This window comes from Brassica oleracea, chromosome C1, assembly GCF_000695525.1.
Source record: "Brassica oleracea var. oleracea cultivar TO1000 chromosome C1, BOL, whole genome shotgun sequence".
Lineage (NCBI taxonomy): Eukaryota > Viridiplantae > Streptophyta > Magnoliopsida > Brassicales > Brassicaceae > Brassica > Brassica oleracea.
Window position 1 is genome coordinate 10,206,766 of NC_027748.1, and position 23,324 is coordinate 10,230,089.

The 23,324-nt window shown below is 36.6% G+C and overlaps 4 protein-coding genes across 14 annotated transcripts; 1 reads left to right on the forward strand and 3 right to left on the reverse strand.

The window, feature by feature from the left end:
- Window positions 1-206: 206 nt before the first annotated feature.
- LOC106294196 lies at window positions 207-2,047 on the reverse strand. Its single transcript, XM_013729783.1, has one exon. It carries the CDS (start codon window positions 1,913-1,915, stop codon window positions 227-229), a length of 1,689 nt encoding a protein of 562 aa, XP_013585237.1. The 5' UTR covers window positions 1,916-2,047; the 3' UTR covers window positions 207-226.
- A 2,898-nt stretch (window positions 2,048-4,945) lies between these two features.
- Window positions 4,946-8,821, reverse strand: LOC106325754 (SPX domain-containing membrane protein At4g22990). 2 transcript variants are annotated; one of them, XM_013763814.1, is made up of 10 exons: window positions 8,414-8,821; window positions 7,987-8,063; window positions 7,786-7,906; window positions 7,393-7,704; window positions 6,424-6,992; window positions 6,036-6,343; window positions 5,783-5,955; window positions 5,518-5,708; window positions 5,305-5,438; window positions 4,946-5,203 (listed from the first exon to the last, which is right to left on the reverse strand). In XM_013763814.1, exons 2-10 carry the CDS (start codon window positions 8,037-8,039, stop codon window positions 4,965-4,967), a joined length of 2,100 nt encoding a protein of 699 aa, XP_013619268.1. In that variant the 5' UTR covers window positions 8,040-8,063; window positions 8,414-8,821; the 3' UTR covers window positions 4,946-4,964. The 2 variants fall into 2 exon arrangements, with proteins under 2 accessions (XP_013619268.1, XP_013619262.1); XM_013763808.1 differs by having other exon boundaries at window positions 5,783-5,958; window positions 8,414-8,820.
- A 1,504-nt stretch (window positions 8,822-10,325) lies between these two features.
- On the forward strand, window positions 10,326-12,260 carry LOC106295435. 9 transcript variants are annotated; one of them, XR_001261009.1, is made up of 5 exons: window positions 10,326-10,684; window positions 10,900-10,955; window positions 11,121-11,235; window positions 11,690-11,852; window positions 11,923-12,260. XR_001261009.1 is itself a non-coding variant. In XM_013731336.1 (4 exons), the coding sequence occupies exons 1-4, from the start codon at window positions 10,607-10,609 to the stop codon at window positions 12,127-12,129; spliced, it is 459 nt and encodes a 152-aa protein (XP_013586790.1). In that variant the 5' UTR covers window positions 10,326-10,606; the 3' UTR covers window positions 12,130-12,260. The 9 variants fall into 9 exon arrangements, 4 of the variants coding, with proteins under 4 accessions (XP_013586790.1, XP_013586798.1, XP_013586822.1 ...); XR_001261010.1 differs by having other exon boundaries at window positions 11,690-11,778; XR_001261011.1 differs by having other exon boundaries at window positions 10,326-10,576; window positions 10,643-10,684; window positions 11,121-11,331; window positions 11,697-12,260.
- A 7,776-nt stretch (window positions 12,261-20,036) lies between these two features.
- On the reverse strand, window positions 20,037-22,995 carry LOC106344146 (UDP-galactose/UDP-glucose transporter 2-like). 2 transcript variants are annotated; one of them, XM_013783552.1, is made up of 8 exons: window positions 22,827-22,985; window positions 22,530-22,662; window positions 22,103-22,131; window positions 21,782-21,983; window positions 21,453-21,695; window positions 21,251-21,352; window positions 20,445-20,552; window positions 20,111-20,341 (listed from the first exon to the last, which is right to left on the reverse strand). In XM_013783552.1, the coding sequence occupies exons 2-8, from the start codon at window positions 22,650-22,652 to the stop codon at window positions 20,111-20,113; spliced, it is 1,038 nt and encodes a 345-aa protein (XP_013639006.1). In that variant the 5' UTR covers window positions 22,653-22,662; window positions 22,827-22,985. The 2 variants fall into 2 exon arrangements, with proteins under 2 accessions (XP_013639003.1, XP_013639006.1); XM_013783549.1 differs by having other exon boundaries at window positions 20,037-20,341; window positions 22,530-22,995.
- Between the last annotated feature and the right edge of the window lie 329 nt (window positions 22,996-23,324).

Here is a 23,324-nt window from a genome sequence, read left to right on the forward strand (position 1 = left end):
TCTTTTAAATGTAAGGGGAAAAAAGATCATTCTTTTGGTTTTTCTTTTAATTCTTTGTTATACTTGATGTAATAAATATTTTCTGACAGAATAAATTTAACATTCACTAAAAAACAGAGGGTTAAAATATGTTGAAATTGAATGCCTAATCGAACCAAACCAACCCAAACCCAAAATGTTCAACCAAATGTGGAACTGAACGATTCGGATTTAGATCAAAAGGCTCTCAAACTATTACGCCTGTCATTTGTTTGTTTGTTTTTTTTGTCTCAAGAGCTTTCTTTCTCCACTTCTCTTTCTCAACAAAATCCGCATCCAAGAACCTCGACACAAACCCCCAAACCCTAAAAACATCATCAAAGTTCGTCATAAACCCTAACCTAACACTCACCACTGACACTCTCAAACTCATACTCTGTCCATCTCTTCGTTTCTTGTTTCGCACGCTACCAATCTTCTGCAAATACGCGCATCGCAAACCGACCTTCTCCCTCTCCGCCAGCCTCTCCACCATCAAAGGATCGACTTTCTCTCCCTGCCAATCGAAAACGTTGAACGAAACCGACGCTCCTCGGTCCGGTCTCTTCCTCGGTCCGCAGATTTTCACCAGAGGCGTCTCTGTTTGATGAGAGCCTGGATGTTTCAGACACGTCAGCGCTCGGACCAACCATAAAGTCAAAGACTTTAACCTTCGAGTGATCAGTATCAGCCCCAGAGAGTCTGCGTGATCTAAACCACGAAACTCAATTATTGCTTTGTCGTCTTCCTCGATTTCAGTGGCAGACGTGGACGCCTTGTTGTGGTCCTCAAGGGTAGTTTCGTCATTTTTTGTTATCCAAGATTGCTCTGCTTTTACTACCGTGAGATTTGCAGGATCAGTGATGCCTTCTGATGCTTCTGACAAAGCTTGAGAGCTAGATTTCTTGACGAACAAGCAACCGAAACCAGTAAGATCATCATCATGCCCTAAAACCTCAGTAAAAGAACATATCAAAAAATCTGGTCGGAACAGAGAAAGACCTAAAGTGTCCATGTCTTTAGAACCCAAAGCAGAGGTATCAAGCAACACATGCCATTGGTTCTCTTGAGCTAAACTCATCCACGAGTAAGAATACGAAGCTCCTGTTACGAGAGACTGAAGTGGAAACACAAAGAGTCCTCTTTTGTCTCTTCTTCTCTTACTCCTCAAGATCGTCCTCTTCAGCTTCTCAGACACTAGCTCAGTGCTCGGCCACGAGAACTCGGCTGATTTGGGCTTGACACCCTTCTTCTCCGAGATTCTGATCATGCCTTCCACTGCTTCGTCTTCGTAGTTGTAGACAGTGAGGAGATTCGGGTTCGTTCTGAAACAGTAGAGCTCCGCTACGGTCTTGAAAGCAGAGGAGCGGTCTTGAGTTAGGATCATGTCATATTCAGATTCTTCAAGATTCATAAAACTCATGATTCTCTTCCTCATCCTCGTCTGAAACTGAGATTCTTCTCTCGCGAGTGATAACATTTCTTCACCGGAGCTCGCTTGCGTGCAAGACAAGGTAAAGAGAGAGTTATTCAGACCAGAGAGTTGCCGGAACTGTGAGTATGAGAACAAGGGCTGTTGCTGGCTTGTGTGGGATAACAACACGTGGCGAGAGGAGCACGAGAGGTTTTGGTACTCTGTAGATCGGATATGATCGGCTTGATTCGTCTGCAAGTAATCAGGAAAAGCTGTGATGAGGTCGTAGAAAGATGTGCGGAGAGGAGGGAGAGATTCTTGGCTAGTGAATTTGATGTCTCTTGTTAGAAACGAACCTCCGGGTGCGATTACTGAGAACTCGAGCTCTTCTTCTTCTTGTTCCTGAGTCATGGAGTGAGATGAGAATGGTGATGAGCAGCAGACATTAAAGCAAGCTTCTTGTATGGAGGAGTGTGAACTCATCTCTTTTGTGTCTCTCTCCTTCTCCTGTTGCTTCTGCTCTTTTTGTCTGGAGAAAAGAGGTGTGCGCGCGACTTGCTGAAGTCAATGGGATTAAAGGGTCTTTAATCAAAAACTAGAATGTCGTAATCTAATCACATGGTCAATAAAAAGGAAAAGTTGATGTTATTTCGATGAAAGGCAACACATACCTAACGTTTGATTCTCATCAATCAAATGAACAAAACTTAGACTTCGATTTCGCTGATAATTTATACTAATAGTCAATTTTAAATAAAAATAGCAGATCCATGTATAGAAAGACTAGGATAGGCTGCTAGGTACACATTATGGCCACGTCTGTGGTTGAACGGAGTTGACTTCTGTATAGCTTTATATTATGAGGTCATAGAATAGTACTACAATTATTAGCAATTTAAAACTGATAATGAGAATTGTAAATTATGTTAGTGTAATTCCAAAAGAAAGGAAAAATACAAACAAGAACCGTGAATAAAACAAAACAATCAATCAAGAGATTAGTATTCTTTTTTTTTTGAATTGATTAAGGTGATAGCCAGATGTTGATTGACTGATAACCACTAAAATTCTTCCTCCATTTGTGATATTTGATTGATACGAATTTACTTGAGATTTATGTTTGTTTACCTTTTTAGCACGTTAAATATATTAGACAACAAATTGTGGTCATAATAAGTGATGTAGTTTTGATTTATTTTTTAGTATATGAAATCACTTATTCTAACCAAGTTTGTATAAGTGACGAACCAGGATGTCTGATGGTATACAGCTTGCGGCTGTAAGTACGGTCCCGGGTTCGACTCGCACTGGTCACCAGGGAATTTACATGCGTACTTGTTCTGGCGCCCGAGATCGAAGATCGCTGCCTGGCCATGACCCATCCTCGGGTGTGCGTCTACGGCGCTAAGGGTTCGGTCTCTAGTCTGGACCACCACGGTGGAGCCAGGACACTCGGTTATAAAAAAAAAAAAGTGACGATATTGCATTACTATTCAAACTTAAATACGTATAACGTATGGTATTGACAAAAATATTTGAAATTGTATGCCCTTTTTCCCAAAAAAATTTATTTAAAATTTTTGTTTAATAATACTTCTTACCTCAGTGCGAAAAGGTTTTTAAAGTTAATCTACATAAGTTTTAAATTAGCTTGTAAAACCCTTAAGATAGGGTGAGAGACACAAAATGGATGGCGTTTTCATGCACGCGAGAAAGTAGAACCAAGTTTTTAATATATGAAATCATTTAGGGCAATTCTACTAAATAAACATTTTTCAAGTTTTGTTCATAAAAATAGACCACAAGAAAGAAAATGACCAAAATATTTCATTTATTAGGTAAAATGACACTAATATCCTAGATATATAAAAAAATTAAAAAAGATATATTTTTTTATAGTTTTAGATTGTATGTTTTCAAATTCAAACTTTTTTATAAATGTTTTTTAAAAAAATTCGAATTTTTTTTTATTTTCAAATTTTATTTTTGTAATTCGAAAATATTTTTGAAACTATTTTTAAAATTTTTATTCTCAAATTTTTAATATTTATTTTTTATTTTATAAAATTTTAAATCTCAATCTCAAATCTCCACCCCTTAACTCTAAACCCTAAGATTTGAATTAGTTAACCCTAGAGGTATAATTGTATATTTACCTCTTTAATGAAATATTTTGATCATTTTAATCTTTAAATTCTATATTTGTGACATAAATTTTTTTATTGCTATCATAGCGTATTCCCCAATCACGATATTGGATTACTATTCAAACTTAAATACGTATAACGACATATGGTATTGACAAAAGTATTTGAAATTTTATGTCCTTTTTCCAAAAAAAAAAGTATTTGAAATTTTTTGTTTAATAATTCTTCTTACCTCAGTGCGAAAAGTTTTTTTAAGTTAATCTACATAAGTTTTACCAAAAAAAAAGTTTTAAATTATGCTTGTAAACCCCTTAAGATAGGGTGAAAGACAAAAAGTGGATGGCGTTTTCATGCACGCGAGAAAGTAGAACCTTGTGAGGGCGACGAAGTTTGGACTTGGTCAATCTCTCGTGTTTACATTAATTTTTTTTTTTTTAACTAAAGGCTTCGTGTTTACATTAATTACGCTTTAAATTAATCAGTAATGTCTATGATACTTTATCACAATCAAAACATCTAAAGTACACATGTGTGTGCGTTTATACATATTTTACGTGTCCATATAAATATCATCCATTCCTGTCTGACTCCACTAGCATGGGATGTTGGGTGGTACAATAAGCTGTATTGTTGTTTAATTTTTAATAAATTTTATATTACATATATAGTACTTGATTAACCATCTGAAACATATCTAACAATAGTTAACAAATCTATCATATATATCATGTATATACAAATTTTATGTTCGAATAATAAATCAGCTTCATCAAATTCTCATTTTACTAACTTTATAAAGTACTATACTTTAATAAAATAAAGTAGACAACAAAAGTGAGATAGAAACAAGGAACAGTTGCTAGTGGGTAGTGGCGACTGACTTCTATTTTCAATTAAACCAAATCACAAGTTTATGATGATTCATATAATTTTGGCGTTGTTATAATCCGTGTGGCATCCACTATGAAACACGAGGAAACAAACAGAAAACAACAAGAAAATGTTTCGATCAAAAGAAAAATATAAGTTAATATACAAGAACACCAGACACCAGCATAAAACAAAGAAAAAGTGCAAAACGAAATCCGTTTTTACATTCTGGAAGAAATTTATTAGATTATTAAAAAAGAGAAGAGAATAGTTGATGTGATCACATATCAAAGAATATTGCAATTTTAATTATGACAATAGGAGCTCCAATGTCAATAACGCACTAACGTCCTGTCACGTGACCATTTTTTATGATGTGTGATAAACCTCTCTAAACGTTTAAGTCAAAGTATACTTATTTCATAACCTTTTGGCTCTATTTTTCTTTGCATGCTTTATTGCTTGAATATGATAGCTTAATGTATGCAGACAAATTTGTAAAAAGAAGAGTACTACTAGTACAAGGAGTTATAAGTAAAACAAGTAGCTACGATGGACACAACACAAGTGACCAGAGAGGGAAGTAAAGTGACATTCAAAAGCATATCCCGCCCAAAGTAACCGGCGACGGTAATAGTCACGTCAGCAATCACACGTGCGATCGTGCCTGCCTCCGTCGAAAGCAAACCTCCGTTGTAAGTCCCCCTCGATAGCCTCGACGACATGACCCTCGAGAGCAACGACAAGTTAACACCTTCAAAAATCAATATAAGTTTCAGAATCTTGAGGGGGTTGCATTGAGCTAAAAATACAAAAATTTGGCCTTTGTTTTCAGTAATAAATCTTTTTGATTACCTTCAAGAACTTCTGCAGAAACAAACATGATGAGTCCGCAGCAAACGTATTGTGGTACAGTGTATGGAACAAGGACATTGAAGCTGAATAGTATTCCGACACAAACCATAATCTCCGACACCAACAGAATTTGCCTGTTAAGATAATGACTTTAGGTTACCTTGTAACACAAGAAATCAGTAAAACAGAATAAGATTGTGAGAATTTACTTACCGGTCTTCGAACATGTTGCTGATATAGCTTCCAATAACGATGTTTACAGGAAGAACCGTGAGACCGAGACAAGCCAAGAAGATAGCAACCGAGCTAGTGGACCAACCGAAGTAGTAAGTGGTGACGACACTAGATTCAGAGAGAAGAATCTCCATTGCATACTTAAGCATGAAGTATATCAGTAGTTGAACCTGAAAGATGAAAATGATCAATTTGACTTTGAATCACTCAGTATTGCACATTTAATTTTGGGGTTTCATTTTACCTTTACTGAAGGTGTAAGTAACCTATAAGCAGCTCCAATGGAGTTCACAGGTGCACGAGATTCCTCTGAAGCTTCTTCACTATCATCTTCATCTTCAACCTGTTCTTCTATTTCTTCTGATGTGATCAGCAATGGCTGTTTAATGTCTGACTCCAGATTCCCATCTTGAACAGCTTCTATCACTCATCAACACCAAATCAGATATCAACTTCTATTAGTTTACCAAAGAGAGAGATTTAGGACTTAGACATACCAGAGTTATTAGAATCCTTTGAAGTACTATGACTCTCCTCAGGCTCAAGCACCGGCTCCCGGAACGAAATAGCTAACCAGACTAAGTACATAAACCAAGCAATAGCCATAACCCAACCAGGCAATGTGTTTTGATTAAAAGTAAGCTTATAGATTTTGAATCTAGTCTGCAACAGACCAGCAAGAGCAGGACCACACGCCATTCCTAAAGCACTTGCACTTACAAAACCAGCAGAAGCCTGCATCCTGATCTTTAACGGTACACAGTCACTTATATACCTCCTGTTCACTGCTCTCGCTGACCCCAACCTGATACATACAATGCCGTAAGGTTTAGGGTTTAGGATTTAAGGAAGACTGTTATATCTACAAGTCTTTAAAGGACTTACCCACAGAAGAGCCGGCCAATCAAGAGAACAGCTATTGAGTTAAAGTCAAAAGCCAATGCATACAACAAGTTACCAATGAAGAGGACGATGCTACTGAATATAAGCGGTTTGAAGTAAGATTTATTAGACCATGCGCTGAAGTAAACCGAAGAGAAGAGCTGAGCAACAGCCATAGCACCAATCACTACACCACACACGGTCGCTGCTGCACCAAGGCTCATTGAATAGTCATCTGCTGTAGGGACAATGATATAAGTATTGACCATATAGAGAAACGTGTTGACAAGATTCAACAAGAGAGACATGAAGTGATATCTCATGTCTTCTTCAACGGCTTCTTCCTCGTCTTGTGGACTAGGTAACTCTTGTTGCATGATAAACGCGTGCTGAGCCATGAAGTTCAAGAAGTTTGTTGAATGTGTGAGCCTATCCACTGCTGCTTTAATGGAGTCAACTACAGGATCTTGAAGAGGAAGGACAGGCTGATCGTAGATAGATAAGTAGCTTCCTTGATTGTTTTGAAGCTCATGAAGGTTGCGAGACACTGCTCCAACAACAGCTCCAAGACCCTATAAATGATCAACTATAAGTTTAGAAACCGAGAGATAGATAGTTTACAAGTAATGTTCTAAAAATCGGTTTAGATGAGTTTAGATGATGTCTAGGCGGCATATTGATCATAGCTAAATCTCTTAAATTAAGCAATAATGTTAATTCAAATCCACAAATTTATCTAATTTCTTTCTTTTTTATATCTAGTTTTATAATTTTTCAAATTATAATTAAACCTAAAAACTAAAATATCTAATATATATCTATATAAAATATATAAAAATAAATTAATAATTGGGCTCCTCGGCCTAGTTGTTAGTCCTCTATTAAGCGCATAGTTACCTCTCTTAAGCGCTTAGTTACTGCTTACCGAAATTTTGATAATTGGTTACAACTTTAATGCATTTTTGTACTCACAACATGTTTATAGACTTGCTGAAGTTCAGAGTAAGGATGGTTAGCGCGAGTCTTGACATAATAGTTTGTGAATCTGTAACCAAACCGTTTATCAAACTTCTTCAGTATCTTACGGACACCAATAGCATTCATCTCAACGAAGAACAAGAGCTTGAGAAGATCTTGACCAACAGCTCTATAACCTTCCTTTAGATAAGCTATGTGAGATATCTCAGGCTCCTCTTGGAGAGCGTCGTGCGACTCTCTCAGTCTCTTTAGCCTACTTGCAAGAATTCCTTGTTGCTCCAACATGAACAGTGCGACTTTCTCGATCTAAGTATGCATTTTAGATTCAACAGTTTTGTCCTAAAAATGATACAAAAACTGTGGTGAAGGAAGTAAATAATGAAGCACCTGGTTATCAAGCATCTTTGAGAAATCTTTGAGAACTTGGCGGCGCTCTAGGTTCCCTCCTTGTAACTGGCGACCGTATTGATTCACTTTCTTCTTCATCAGTTTGTAGTTGATGTAATATCTACAAGGGGACGTTGTGATAGGACAAACCTTTAACGAGTTTTCGAAAAGTGTTATACGGAGAGAAAAAAAAAACGTTACCCTTGCCATTCTTGAATGCTACGTTCTTTGAGCTTTTTCCCAAAGGCGACCATCTTGTGAGTTCAAATAAAAGCCACCTAGAAAAATCAGAGATAAGCGTTATTATTAAAAAGAATGATCAGATACAGAAAAGTCGTATAAAAAGTATTGCAAGAATAAGTCTGCCTCCTTTCTATGTATCAATGAACTTATGGAACTATGAGTCTATATGAGATAACACACTGAACTTGTCAGTGTCAGTGACACATGTTGCTACAAGTTAAAAAAAAAAGATTCGAGCTTTGACTGATATGAGTTTGGTAGTATTAAATGAATGATTCAAGAACAAGGACAACTAAAGCCTTTTTCAAAAAAAAAAAAAAAACGAACAGGGACAACTACGCCAAACATAATACTAAACTGATCATTTTGAATGGTATGAACAAACCTCTTATCGTCTTCTTCCCTGTTCCTCTCCTCGTTATTTATTCAGATTATGAGTAACCAGCGAACTTTTCGTTGAGCAAAAGAAAAGAAAGAAAACCGAACTTGTGCTAGCAAACGGCGGGGAAGAAAGGCAACGATCGGAGCAAGAAACGGGGCGATCAAAGAAGTTATGGTAACAATTCCGCAAATAAACGAGTAAAAGACTTGAATTGCAGAAGCCAAGCATATAGTACTAGAATTCACCAATAATCAAACATCATTTTATGCTTCAAATGGGCAAGAACTAAGTGAAAAAAAAAATCACCCTCGTAATCAACAAAGAGAGGAGAGAAAGAAAACCTTTGTAATTTGTGAAACAGAGAAAACAGAGCCTAGAAAGTTGAAACAAGACGAGATATCTCGGAGAAAGAGAGAGAAGGCAGCAAAATCGTATTTGATTCGGTGAGTAAGGAGACAAAAAGAAAAAGAAATGCAGAGAAGAAACCAAAGAGGAAAAAACAGAGTGCGGTTCTGAGGTTCTGTGTGAATTCACGTTGAACAATTTTTATAGTAAAGGGAAGAGGAAAGAAGTGATCAGCGTTGCAGCCATTGTGGGCTCCATCTTCATTTTGTCTGATCCTCAAATTTCTTTCTTTTCCTCTTTTTTTCAATTTTGATCAGTGGGATAATGATTTATCTTGGTAACAAAAATTTCCCTTTTGTTGCAGTTTGCAAAATTATTTTTTATGACGGCAAAAAGTAAAAGATACATCATCCCTTTTGTTCTATTTATAGTATTTTTTGCCATCAGATATAATATTGAAACTGCGTGTTATGTTGAATTTTGGCATATAGAACAAAGTATTTACATCGACTGTAATTTTTGAATAACTTTGTTTCTTATTTGCATGACTTGTTTTTTCTTCTTTTCAGAATACTAAGCATACTAATGGGACATGCTTTGTCTGTTTTACGTGGGATGTACATTCTCTAATGCATTTGTATAAACTCGTGGTCATAGGACTCATAGGAATTAGGAAGGATAAAATTTCCTTCGTAGTTGAGTTTCGTGGCGTCCAGTGATGGACATTGCCTATAGCATGAAATACAAGAGATAGATATTTCGTTTTCATATGCGTTACAGCGTTAATGCAATGCGTTTTCCGAAAAATCAATTCCTGACCCTCTATATTTGTTTCCCTTGTCATGTATTAGCAGCCCTAAACGTATATATCATCTAAATTCACTACACAAGTTTTCTTAAATATTGGTTACGTATAATCCAAATGAAGTTTGAGAAATGTTTCATTCCCTATAAGATATTTGCATATTTTTGGTCCAGTTTGCTCCTTTGTAAAAGAATTAATTATATCATTATAGTGGCCAACAACATAAAAGGATCCGTTGACGACTATCAGTGTTGTCAAATGTCGGTCATTCTTAAATGTATATCTTCTTTATTCTAATTGGCCAACAACTAATATATGATACAATGTAACTATGAGGTACATTTAAAGATGTTCAAATAATGATACACATTTGTGATATATTAATCTGTAACACTCGGCATATAACAAGATTTACATGTAACCTATACAAGATTTAATTAGCAAAAAAAAATAAAACATACAAGATTTTATGTTGTATTCTATTGCCGTTAGGGTGAAGTGGGACAGTTCTACAATCTATCTATCTAATAAAGTTGGCTTGTCTCTCTCCTTAGAAAACCACATCATCAAATAGCATGGGGCAAATAAGAACATCTGTCCTAATCTCTTTCTCTTTGTTTCGATGATGAAACGATGAATTATTTTACTGGACCATAATTTTCTTATTTTAATAAGTCCAACATATCATAGGGTTTCGTTTTTACTTTCTTTCAAAACTGGGACATATTCTCTTATCAATCTAGGCCCAATAGATAATAGGGTTTTTTTCTCTCCGTTAACACAAGCGTTCTATCGCCGTGAGTCTTGGGATCTCAAACCCCGACCAACGCCTCTGTAACGTCTTCTGATTTTGGCTAGAAGATACATTTATCCAAGCATTAACATCGTCCCTTCCACTCCTCCTACTCTTTCACATTAACTCGGCCTTATCATCCGCCAAGCTAACCGTTCCAAGTATTACTATACAAATGTTCCTTCTCTGCAATGGATAGACGCACTGCAACGAAATCCCAAAGGTCAATAACTATTAAGCAACAATTCTATCAATGCCGAATCCTTACACTCTTCATACCGATTTGAAGGTTGATTGCTGCTCCATCACCGCCGAGGTCCGCCTTCAGAAGGTAACTTCGGAACCATCATCTTTTCTTATTTATGACTAATACAAAGCTTACAACTTCGAATCTGTTTATTTGTTCTTCTCAAACAGTCAACGTTTATCCATAGAACATACCCAACATGGGAGACTAAATGTTCTATATTTTCCTCTTTCTCTTATCAGAAAATGTGTTTTTCTATCTATTTGAGTTAATTAAGAATGGATGTTTTGTTTGGTTAGATCCCTGAGGAAGCTAGAGAGCTTGAAAAAAAACAACTCAGACAGACTTGGAGAAGGTATTGTCTTATTGTCTATAAACCCAAGATTAGTGTCTATAATGCCCTGAGTTCGTCTATAACAGGCTGGTTCTCACTACAGTTACAAACAATGACCATACTCTACACCAGCCTGGATAGTGAACGTAACTCTTACTATGCCATGTCTCATGGTAATTTTGTCAGGTACCGTGTGGAGTTGACCATTTCAGATGAAACCGAAGAGGCTGTCTTCGTAGCTTTTGATTCCGAGATGATCAAGCTGACTAACGTCCGCTCTTCTGAAGTTGGGCAGGTCATGGTTTGATTACAACTAATCCTCCTATAAGTTAACAAATTTCAATCTATTCTGGTGGTAATTTTTTGCAAAGCATTATTTCCCATGTTCAGGGTGGAGGTTTTTCTTTAAGTCGCCCGAAAGAACAGCGACTAAAAATTAAGAAAATTTTGATCGCGCGACTGGTCGCAGGTCGCAGATCGCAGGTCGTGCGACACGTAAACGAACATAGTTTTAGTCGCAGGTTTAGTCGCAGGTCGCAAGTCGCAAGTCGCGCGACACGTAAACGAACGTAATCTTAGTCGCAGGTCGCAGGTCGCGCGACACGTAAACGAACATGGCCGATCAAGCTGACTAACGTCCGCTCTTCTGAAGTTGGGCATGTCATGGTTTGATTACAACTAATCCTCCTATAAGTTAACAAATTTCAATCTATTCTGGTGGTAATTTTTTGCAAAGCATTATTTCCTATGTTCAGGGTGGAGGTTTTTCTTAGCAGCACGATAACGAATTCCCACCTTTAATCACTGAGATAATCGGGAATGCTTACACTTTTCAGCTGAAGTTGTATGGGTTTAATTTTACATCAAAGCATGAGACCTTAGCGTCAACAGGCCCCAAATCCTGATTTTGGTGTTTATGTAAATTTTTCGTAATTGGAATATACACTAATGCGCTGACTGATTAAGCGTTTCCTAATCTCTTTAGCAGGGAGGAGGTGATGGGCCCAAAGACAATATGCATGGAGTCAGCTCACTTTCCTCAGCTTCTGCAAATCTAGGTAACAACAATGCAAAGGAGACACCGAGACTTACAGAGTCTGCACTGGGGAACCTCCCTGAAGTGGATGGCTTCATATCCCAGAATCCAAAGCTCAAATTGAGCAGGCTGCTAAGAAGGTCCGTACGGAATAGATGAATATGGAAGCTTTATTTTATCATGTTCTATCGTTTTTTTAATCAAATAATGCTTTGCGTTTTTCCATTTTCAAACTATTGCATATGTTGGTTTAGTTCTTTGCACTACTAATATAAGAATATTTCGAAGTATTTACCCTTTAAGCCAACCATGGATTCAGTAACACACTCCATCAGCGCTTATATATTTAAGTGACTAAAATATTATACATCCATCAGAAGGTTCTCTGCTTTTTAGTAGACTAAATCAAATTAACAGAAGTGAAACATCAAGTGTTGGGCATCTGAGGTTACTTGACAATATAAATATAACTACAAATAAATCATAGCAAGTGTTTGGCTCACTCTTAACTCTTTTTTTTTTACTTCAAACTCTTCCCCATACCTAATTGAGAGTTTAAAAATAGTCCTCAGCCAAATCTATTGTGGCTCACTCTACTTCTTTTACAAATATTCATTCCACTAATCAATCTTGCCATAATATGTAAATCTATCACTATAACTGGCAATATTTAAGACTGTTACATCAAATATGAAGCACACAGTATTACTAAGAGTATACCAACACACAAACACCAACGGAAAAGGCAATCTAGAAACAAAAACTACGCGGAATAACAAAACATCAATAAAAAAATTTCAAACACGACCCAATCAAAATTTACAATCGATCTGCGCATATCGCGGGCAAACCACTACGGGAAGGTGAGTTTACATTAAAATATATTTTAAATTAAAATATATTTTAATTTTATAAACATTTGAAATTTTATTTTAAATTGAATATAATAAATATAATTTGTTTTCTAATTAGATCATATATTTTTATTTTGTTAATATTTGACATTTGTTTATAATTCTTACGTGTTTCGATTTTTATTTATTATCAACTATATTTTATGACATTGTACTATTTTATTTTCAGTATCCATTTCAGTTATATATTTTAACTATGTAAAAACTTAGAACATAATGTTTGATGAGATATGAATTATAGGCTTTCATTCAGTACAACCAACACAAGTTACATAATTGATTCAAAATAGATAAAAATAAAACAAATTTCAGTGAACATTTATATGCGGTTTGGTTCTTGATTTCCAGATTATTAATGGTTACATTATATTGAAGTTTTTTTATGTTTAGTTACAGTTTGTCTCATATTAAATTTTTGATTAAATTATTTGATACGAAGTGGTATGTAACTAAAGTAAAAAAAGATGTGTTATTAAATAGAGGTCAAATAATTTAACAGTTTGGCTCATACTTCGAAGTATCATTTTTATTGGTTTATAAAATACTAATTAAAAAAATATTTTAAATATCATGAGAAAAAATTTCAACAAATAAATTTGATATTATAGAGTTCACCAAAAGCTATAATAATTAACAAAACATCATCAATAAAACACTAAGATGAATTGAAATTTCATTCAAAAACTAATTATGCGCTAATATATATATTATAAAACATGATTTGCTGTTAAATTAGAAAATACTAATTAATATTTTTGATATTATTGAAACTATTTATCTAGTATTTAAAAATTAGGTTTAATTATTTTATTAAACCCTATTATATTTTTATTGATTTAGTTTGGAGGTGGATTAATTTATTATATAAAAACCTAATTTGTGTAAAAATATTTAAACTTGAAAATTCTTGAAACAATAAATTTTATTAATTGAAACTTCACATTTTCTTTTATTATATATGTCAAAGTAAAAATAAAAAGAAAGAAATCTATACCATTACATTTTTCTGAATCACTTTTGTTAATTTTGTATTCTGTATACAAAATAATAAATGTTACTGTTATTTTTAATTCAAACCAAAAATGTTTATTTAAAAAAATATGATCTCAGACCTCTGCTTATTATTTGTTATTTTATTGTATTTTTTTTTGAATGGTTTTTAAAATGCTTCATAATAATTTTAAAAAATTATTAAATATTTGCATATATAATAATCTTTAGTATTTATTCCCGTCCGCAAGGCGGGGTAACCACTAGTTTTTAATAAATTGGGAAGATAGGATCTAATGTATATATTCTTCCTTTTTTTAAAGAGGGATCTGATCAGGGCCTTGCCTGAAGATTGATTGGCTCCAAGCCAAAAATATTTGAGGCCAAAAATTAATATGTTAATAAACATTAAAAGGATAGGAAGAAAGAATGTTTGAACCTGTGACACTATAATAACGATAAAAAATCTAGTAGAAGATTTAAGAAGTTTTGATCCCTAAAAGAATTAATATGAAAAAGGCCCCGCCTGCATCCAGGCACGGTATTCACCACATCTTATCAAAAGATAGAAAACGTAAAATATATATTCCCTAACCAAGGATGACGTATAAAAGTATAAAACCCCAAAAATCAAGTTCCCATGTGCATGCAAGAAGTGTCGAAAACTATATGTGATCTACACACAGAGAACAAACAAATTTTATTGTCCATATCTATTAAAAAGTGACGGTATGTGGTGGGTGGCATTAATGTGCACTGCCTCATAGACATCTGTAGTGTTCTGAATTTAATTCACATTTTCTCCATAATTCACATATGTCGAATTTTCTTTTCACAAAAAGAAAATTGTGAATACAGTTGCCTTTCTTGTCTATATCCATACAGCAACGGGTCCTTATAGTTACTGCCTAGTGGTTACGAAGCTTATACTAAATATGAACTATTCATATCTGGCAATTTGATTTTATTGGTGCATGGCATCATATACTTTCTATTGGTCTTTGTTTCCTCAGGTGCGGTTTGGCTTTTTAAAATTCCCTTTTCCCATGAACTGGTTCTTTTGCCAACAATTGTAGCCTGAGTTGGTTATTATTAAGATTGTCCACTAAAACGGTAAACATTATCAGCATCCACTACTAAATGGAGAAACCGAGACTGGTCTTATGTTTCTTTTTTTGCTCATGTACAGTCATGGGAAGGTATTATCTCTATTCCTTGTTGGTTTCGGAGTAAGCTAGGCCAAATCTTAGGAGGTGATTCATTTTCTGGCAACCTGGCTGGGGAGTTTCTTTGGCACAGTTTGGAGTGCCTTTGTGCACGTAGCATAGAAGTCATATGTGACTTTCACCGGTGTTCTTATGCTGCTAATAACTGCAACTATATTTGTTCCCTCAAAAATATCTCGGAAGAAACGAGTGGTAAATGAAATTCTTCATGTTGCTGCATACCTAACAGCTGCATGCAATATTTTAAAAGTTATTGAAAGGGTCAATATAGGTCTCGAACTCGGGTTTACTGGATTATTATATTACTGTTGGAACCCGCCATAGAAATCTGTATTCAGCATAAGCTCCATCAAGAACCTTTAGTAGTGTAAAGATCATTCTTATTCAATATAATGTTACGGCTGTGCCATATATACATAGGAGGTTTAGATACAACGTTAAACCTAACTAACGACAATAACGGACTAAAGGCCTAGGCCCAATACCCCCCCACCCCACCTCAAGGTGGCGTGTGGAGATTACAAACACCCAACTTGCAGAGAAAAGCTTCAAATTCCTTGCTTCCTAAGGTTTTAGTGAATATATCAGCGAGCTGGCTCTTCGTAGAAATATGCTAGGTTGCTATCCTTCCTCGTAGTATCTCGTCCCTTATAAAATGGAAATCCAAACCAACATGTTTGGTACGCGTATGTAGAACAAGATTTGCAGCAAGATTGATCGCTGATAAACTGTCTGAATGAAGCATTATAGGTTCGTCTCAAGAGATACCCATACCAGGAAGAAGATCTCGGAGCCAAAGAAGTTCACTAACTGTATCAGCCATGGCTATGTACTCTGCTTCTGCAAACGACCTAGAAACCACATCTTGTTTTAGTGTTTTCCAAGAGATTGGGGAGCCTTCAAGTTGTATGAACCACCCTGTCAATGATCGTCGAGACGTTGGGCACGCACCCCAGTCAGAGTCACACCAAGCAGTCACAGTCAAAGGTGTGTTTGCTTTGAGTAAAATACCTTGTCCTAGACTATTTTTGAGATACCTGACCACACGTAAAGCAGCGTCCCAATGTTCCTCTTTCGGACTATGCATAAACTGCGAAAGCACATGAATGACATAACTGAGTTCCGGGCGAGTTGTGCTCAAGTAAATGAGGCGACCTATCAGCCTGCGATATCGGTAAGGCTCAGCCATTGCACTGCCTTTATCAAGTAGAAGTTTATGATTTTGCTCCAAAGGAAAACTGACAGGCTTGACACCAAGGAGACCAGTGTCGGAGATAATATCCAGTGAATACTTTCACTGACACAAGTACATTCCGAGAAGACTACGTGCGACCTCGATGCCAAGAAAATACCGCAGTATACCCAGATCCTTCATTTTGAAACAATTGCTCAGATACTCTTTGAACTCATTGATCGCAGTAACTGAAGAACCCGTAATGATCAGATCATCAACATAGATAAGACATGTATGCGAACACCACCCTTGTTATAAGCAAACAGAGAATGATCTTTGACATTTTTCTCGAAACCGTACTCAAGTAATGATGTCGCAAGCTTAGCATACCAACATCTAGGAGCTTGCTTCAAACCATAAAGAGATTTGTGTAAGCGACACACCATGTTTTTATCATTAGTACGAAACCCAGGAGGAAACTGCATATATACCTCTTCCTCAAGATCACCGTGAAGAAATGCATTATGCACGTCCATTTGATAGCCTTCCCAATCTTCTGAAACGGCTTGTTGTAGAAACGATCTCAATGTAACCATTTTCGCGACGGGAGCGAATGTTTCAGCGTAATCCACACCCTCAGTTTGATTGTTACCCAACACCACAAGACGAGCCTTAGGTCGCTCTATCGTACCGTCAGCATTAAACTTCAATTTAAACACCTATTTACAACCTAAGGCCTTCTTGCCTGGTGGTAAAGCAACTACTGTCCAAGTGTCTCTGTCTTCCAAAGCCACAATCTCTTCTTCTACAGCAAACCGCCAGTTTTCATCCTCAATGGCATCTTTGTAGTGAACCGGTTCGACGCCTGAGGTAATAGACAGAAGGAATGCCTGAAACTGATCCGAGAACTGTGAGCTGTCTAAGTAGTTGTCAATAGGGTATGGTGTTTTCGTTGGGTAAGAACTATGCAGTAGAGTAGTAACATAGTCAGCCAATTTTGTAGGTGGCTTACGCATCCAAAAACCGCGACCAAGAGCTTCAGGCTCAGTCGAATTTTCTTCAAGAACTGCAGTCTCATTCGAAATCTCTTCAAGAGCTGCAGGATCAGATAAAATTTCTTCAAGACTATGATTCGCTAGGGTAGTGTGTGAATCAGAAGTGCTAGTAGAAACGTCAGAATCATTTTGCTGAACTGGATGTGATTCGTTGTTATGTGAATCTGTTTCAGCTGGAGATGGAGAAGAAGTATCCGCGATATAATCAGCAATATCTTGCGGAGATGTATCGCTATCCTGAGTAGGATTGTCAATATCGGCCTGAAACCGAAGTGATCTGGACACATTCAGGAGATGACGATGTTTTCGCTCCACTCGACCGTTCTGTTGTGGGCTTCCGACGCAGGAGGTCTCATGAATGCTACCATTTTGAGCAAAGAAATCAGATAAGCAGATGAATTCAGAGCCGTTGTCACTTCTTAATGTTTTAACTTTGGCTGCGAACTGCCTTTCAACCAAGGCCACGAAATTCTGAATGTGTTTCGGTGCCTCTTTCTTGTTCGGTAAGAGATAGATCCAAACAGTTCGGGAGAAATCATCGAGTATAGTTAAGAAATACTTAGAGCCACAGAGAGAAGTAGTACGATATGGACCCCATAAGTCGCAATGAATCAACTCAAAAACCATGCTTGTCTTATTATTGCTCAAAGGAAAATGATCACGTGTTTGTTTGGAACGTATACAAACTTCGCACTTTGAAAAATCAAAAACACAAGAACTGAAATCAGATAAATGCAACTGCTCCAACGCCTTTGAAGAAGGATGCCCCAGCCGACTGTGCCAAAGCTCTGAAGCAGAGGTATCAACACGCCGAATCATCGCAGCAGCATCCATTCCTCGAAAGAAGTACAAACCATTCAACTGCTCACCCGCCCCAATCAGCATTTGTGTGATGTGATCCTGAATAGTACAAAGCCGATCAGATAGCTGAAAAATACACTGCCTATCTCTAGTCAAATGAGATATGGAAATCAGGTGGCAATGCAATCCATCAACAAATAAAACATTGGCCAGAGTAAGAGAAGACCCCATAGATATTGTTCCTTGTTTATGTGAAGTCGTAAATCTCCCATCACGAAGTTTAATTAACATGGGAGCCATATCAGAAATATCAGAAAGGTAGTCTAAACTTCCTGTCATATGATTTGATGCTCCAGTATCTATTATCCATGATTCAATAAATTGCTTACCGGTTTGAGGTCGAGAAGAATTGGTGTTACGCTCATTGAGCATGTTGACCAACGTGTGCCATTGCTGATCATTCAAGCCGCTAAACCCAACCCGATCTGCAGAAGTGATGATCGAGTTCAATGAAGCATATGGACCAGAAGAAGGCCATGCGACAGCAGCAGCAGCAACATGATTTGCCCTAGCAGGTTCCGAGTTCCTTCCTTTTGAAACGGATGGTGCAGGAAGAAGACCAGAGCCATTGGAATTCGGTTTGTTTCGAGTGCGTTCACCCCACCAAGGAGGATACCCAATCTTTTTGAAACAGTTTTCTGCAAGATGACCATTTTTCCCGCATAGAGAACATCTGTCTTGTGGTGAATTGCGATGTTGAGTCTGAACTGTGAAGCTAACGCCTCATGCTCTGTCCTCATGAAACCGAGAAAGAGACTTTGATTCCTCATCCTGAGTAAGTATGTTATATGCTTCATCAAGCGTTGGTAGTGGAGTGCGAGAGAGAAGCGATGACTTGACAGCACCATAGAGAGATTCATCAATACCCATTAAAAACTGATGAAGCTTGTCTTCCTCACGTTGTTTTTCAATTTCCTCCAAGGTTTTGGCCTGTTGATAATCTGCCAAGCTCGTCCACAGCTTAGTAAGTTTGCCGTAGTAAGTTTCAATAGGAACACCTTGCTGTCGACAATTCGCAAGCTCTGTTTTGAGTCGTTGAACTCGTTGTCCATTTTTCATTGTGAAGCGCCTCTGAATCTGAGTCCAGAGACTGTAAGCATCATTGCAGTGTAATAGAGAAAAGCACAGAGATTCGTCAATGGTGAGTTTAATCCAGGAGATGACCAATGCGTTGTTTGCGCACCAATCTTCGTAGTCCTCTGAATCTTCTGCTGGTTGGGAGATAGATCCATCAGCAAACCCAAACTTTTTTCGTGCTTTGAGAGCCAAACGTATGCTAGCAGACCACTCATTGTAGTTAGGTCCATGCAACGCCGGTTTGGAGATAACGGTTCCTGGATTATCTCCTGCAGTAAGATCATAAGGAGATATGGTTCTCCTCCTCACTTCCGTACGTGTCTTAGTTGTTGTGGATAATGAAGTTGTGTCGTGTTCTTTATCACCCATTGTTTAGAGAAGATGTTTGAGAAGAAAAAGAATAATCGGAATCGGATCGTACGAACCAAGAAACCTAGATTGTAGTTTTAGGTTTAATGCTCTGATACCATGTCAAGAACCTTTAGTAGTGTAAAGATGATTCTTATTCAATATAATGTTACGGCTGTGCCATATATACATACGAGGAGGTTTAGATACAACGTTAAACCTAACTAACGACAATAACGGACTAGAGACCTAGGCCCAATAAGCTCCTTGCAACCTCCGGTTCCCCCTTTCCATATTATGTTGTTTGGCTTTCCTCGTTACAATGTCGCTGACACCAATGGACTAACAGTTTAACAGCTCAACGTTATCTTTCCAGCAAAATAAAACAATTTTTCAGTACTCTATTCGCTTTTTTTTGTTAGTCCAATATTATTCTATATAAACCCTTTGAACTTCTTATATAGAACATGTATAGATAGATATATGGGCACATTATTAAACTAGTGACTTTCTCTCCTCTTCATCTCCTCTCTCACCCTCAGCTCCATCTTTCCTAACCGCTGGTCTCGCCTGAATCTTGCTCGGAGGTTTACTATCCATCGGTACCATCTTCAATACAATTCCCATTGCTATCAACAGCAACCCCGATCCGTGCTGTTCTGTTAATGGCTTTGTGAATATCAAATACGACAGCAACAACGTAACACCTTTCCTCGCTGTTGTTATCTACACACACGAAAACGTTTTTAAAACAGTAACATGATTTTATAACGCATACTCAATACAATAACGCCAGTAAGGGTTTGTTAGACAAGATAAGAGATTATACTAAGGCGGTTGTAGCGGCTCCAAAGAGTGCAATGAGCGATAGAACAGAGACTTGACCGATGAATGTGGCCATGGCTTCAAATACAAGCACTCCATACACATATGGATGCTGCAAAATCAAACAAAGGAGAGTTGATTTTTTAATACACCAACCTACTAATCATTTAACCGTTAGTTGTAGGCACGTGGCTTCAAATAGAAGCACTCCATTCCATTATCATAAAAGACAAATTGACTTTTAAAAAAGTTGGCAGATTTAGGGCATGATTATCGGTTGAACCCCGTTTCGAGTTTCTAAATTTTTTTTATTTTTGTTTTATTTTTGTTTTATCTGATTTAAGAAAAATAAAAATAAAAATCGCATCAATTGCGGGCGGTCACGTGTCAGTGGGACCCGCAAAAAGTGAAAAAAAACTCATCGCAAACAGTTCTCAACTCACGTCTTCTGTTACCTGTTTTATAATATTAATGGGTTCAAACACTATTTTTCCTTCCAAAAACCCATTAACAAACCCAGATAAAGATGTTCTTAGGAACGTTCTCGGTGAATGATTTCATTTCGACGGTACCAAGAATCCGACAAGCTTTGACTTTTTCATTAAACCGAAGCTGACTCCGATTTGAACCATGAACCAATAACTTAATCCGACAAAAACCATGAACCAAGAACTTTCATAGCTAATACAAAATCCACTCTTTGTCACTTTGGCTTCAAATGAACTTGTATAAAGCAAAAACTAGAGCCGGTTATTTTGGTTTGGTTAAGCTTTACGGTTTACCAAAACCAAAATAGAGGTTGGGACTTACTTGTGAGCACGCAGTCCACGCACGGAAAAGCTCACCGGTTAAGACCATGGGAACGAACAAGAAGGGCAATCCAACAACCGTTGAGCAGAAAAGCATCTCCATCTGTCATATTTTATACATTAGCAAGAATCTCAGGCAGAAAACAAAACAGGACGGTATAAGAAAACCAGACAGAACCGGGTTTTTGTGTGTGTTTTCTTGCCTGAGTTGTCTCGGGATTCATAGTGAAAATAGCTTCCTGAAGATTACCCAAGAAAGCATCCATGATCAACGCGCCAGAAATCATCAAAATACCGATCATACTGAAATTAGGAGACATTTGTGCGTCTGCTAATGTGAAAAGGATCAAACCAAGAACCAACAAGAACGCTGAAATGTATTCATGGACCGGGTATTTTCTTCTCAACCCGGGTATGAACGCTCCCATTATCATTACCGGCAACACCTAAACCGTCATTTTGATCACTCTCTGAACACTAGCTAATGTCAATTTAAATGAATGTGTAAAAATTTGGGGAGTTCTGAATGTACCTTGGTGGATTTGAACATGATTTGAGCTGGATAGTTGAGATAAGCCAAAGATCCTTTGGTTAAACCATGTGATCCCATGAGAACAGCAGAGAGTTTGACATAAGTTCTCATGGGATTCACAATATGTTTTGTGGTGAAGCCTTGAAGGTAGATGAGGAATAAGTAGACAAATCCTTGTATAAACGTGAAGTACCAACCAAAGCTACAAGAAAGAAAGAAAACAAAAACACCATTGTTAAGTTTCTTGTTTTGTTTTAAAAATCTAAAAGTCTGAAGTAAATGAAGTTTCTAAAAGTTTGAAGTAAATGAAGTTTACTTTACCTAAATTGGAGCCGATTATAAACATATTCCTGTATAAATAAAAATCAAGTCAATAATCAAAATGGTTTATCCAATAAATTCCCCAAGGTCTGTTTTTGTTTACAAGATCATAACTGATCTCACAAGGTATTAGATGGTTTTGTAATTTATATTTTATGAAATGTATAGAAATCAACAAGTTTGTGTGTGTTTGGAGAGAGTTTAGTTCGTCATGCAATTTTCTTATTCCTCTGTTTTCTTTTCCTTAACAGACCAAAACATAAAACACTTAGCATGGAAATTAATTTGACTGTTACATATTTCCATTGAGAAAGATGCGGAATTATCAACAAAATGATTCTACGTTATCAATCGATTATATTTCGGGATTTTCAGAAGCAAAATTAGAACAGAAAAATAAACTTTAAAAAAAAGGGAGAAAAAGAACCTCGCAAACTCCGTTAACGAGGTAGCCAAAGAAGAAACCAGAAGTGCAAATGAGAAACTGTTGCCAAGTTGGTCGATCAGACAGAGATATTCCAAACAGAGTTCTTGATTGTTCCTCCTTCATTCTTCTTCTTCTTTTTTTGATTACCAAAAGACAAAAAGAATCAAAGTAAAAGCCAAAATGAACACGAGTAAAACACTCCAAGTAAATGATCAAAAGCATGTAAAGTGACCCATAACGGTAAATCACTCCTAGAAATAATAAAACAAAAAGGGTAATCACAGAAACAACACCAACCCAAACCAAATATCCTCTAATTCACTCTTCAAAGTCTTATCTCAAAACTTTAAAGAAGAGAGAGAGAGATGGCTTTGGGAACGAAAGAAGAGAGCTTTTAAAACCGAAGGAGGAAACACATGAAGAAGAAGAAGAGGCGCGTCAAGACTTAATACTCGTCGCGTGATTCGCCACTCTTTAACACGTTTTTCTCAGTAGCCGTTCTTCCTTTTTTACTTCCCTGAATGTTTTTGGGAAAATTATGTTTTTAGGCAAAAAAAAAAAATGGTAACTATGTTATATTAGACTAATTTAGTATATTCTATATCTAAGTTAATTATTTTCAAAATAGCAATAATGCTTTTAATTTCAATTATAAATTCAAAATTACAATTAACAAAACAATTGTTAAATATTAAAATATAATAAATAATTAAATTAATTAAAATAAAGGAAAACATTAAAAATCCTTAAATAAAAAAAAACTAAACCTACGCTTTATATCCAACGATTTATTTT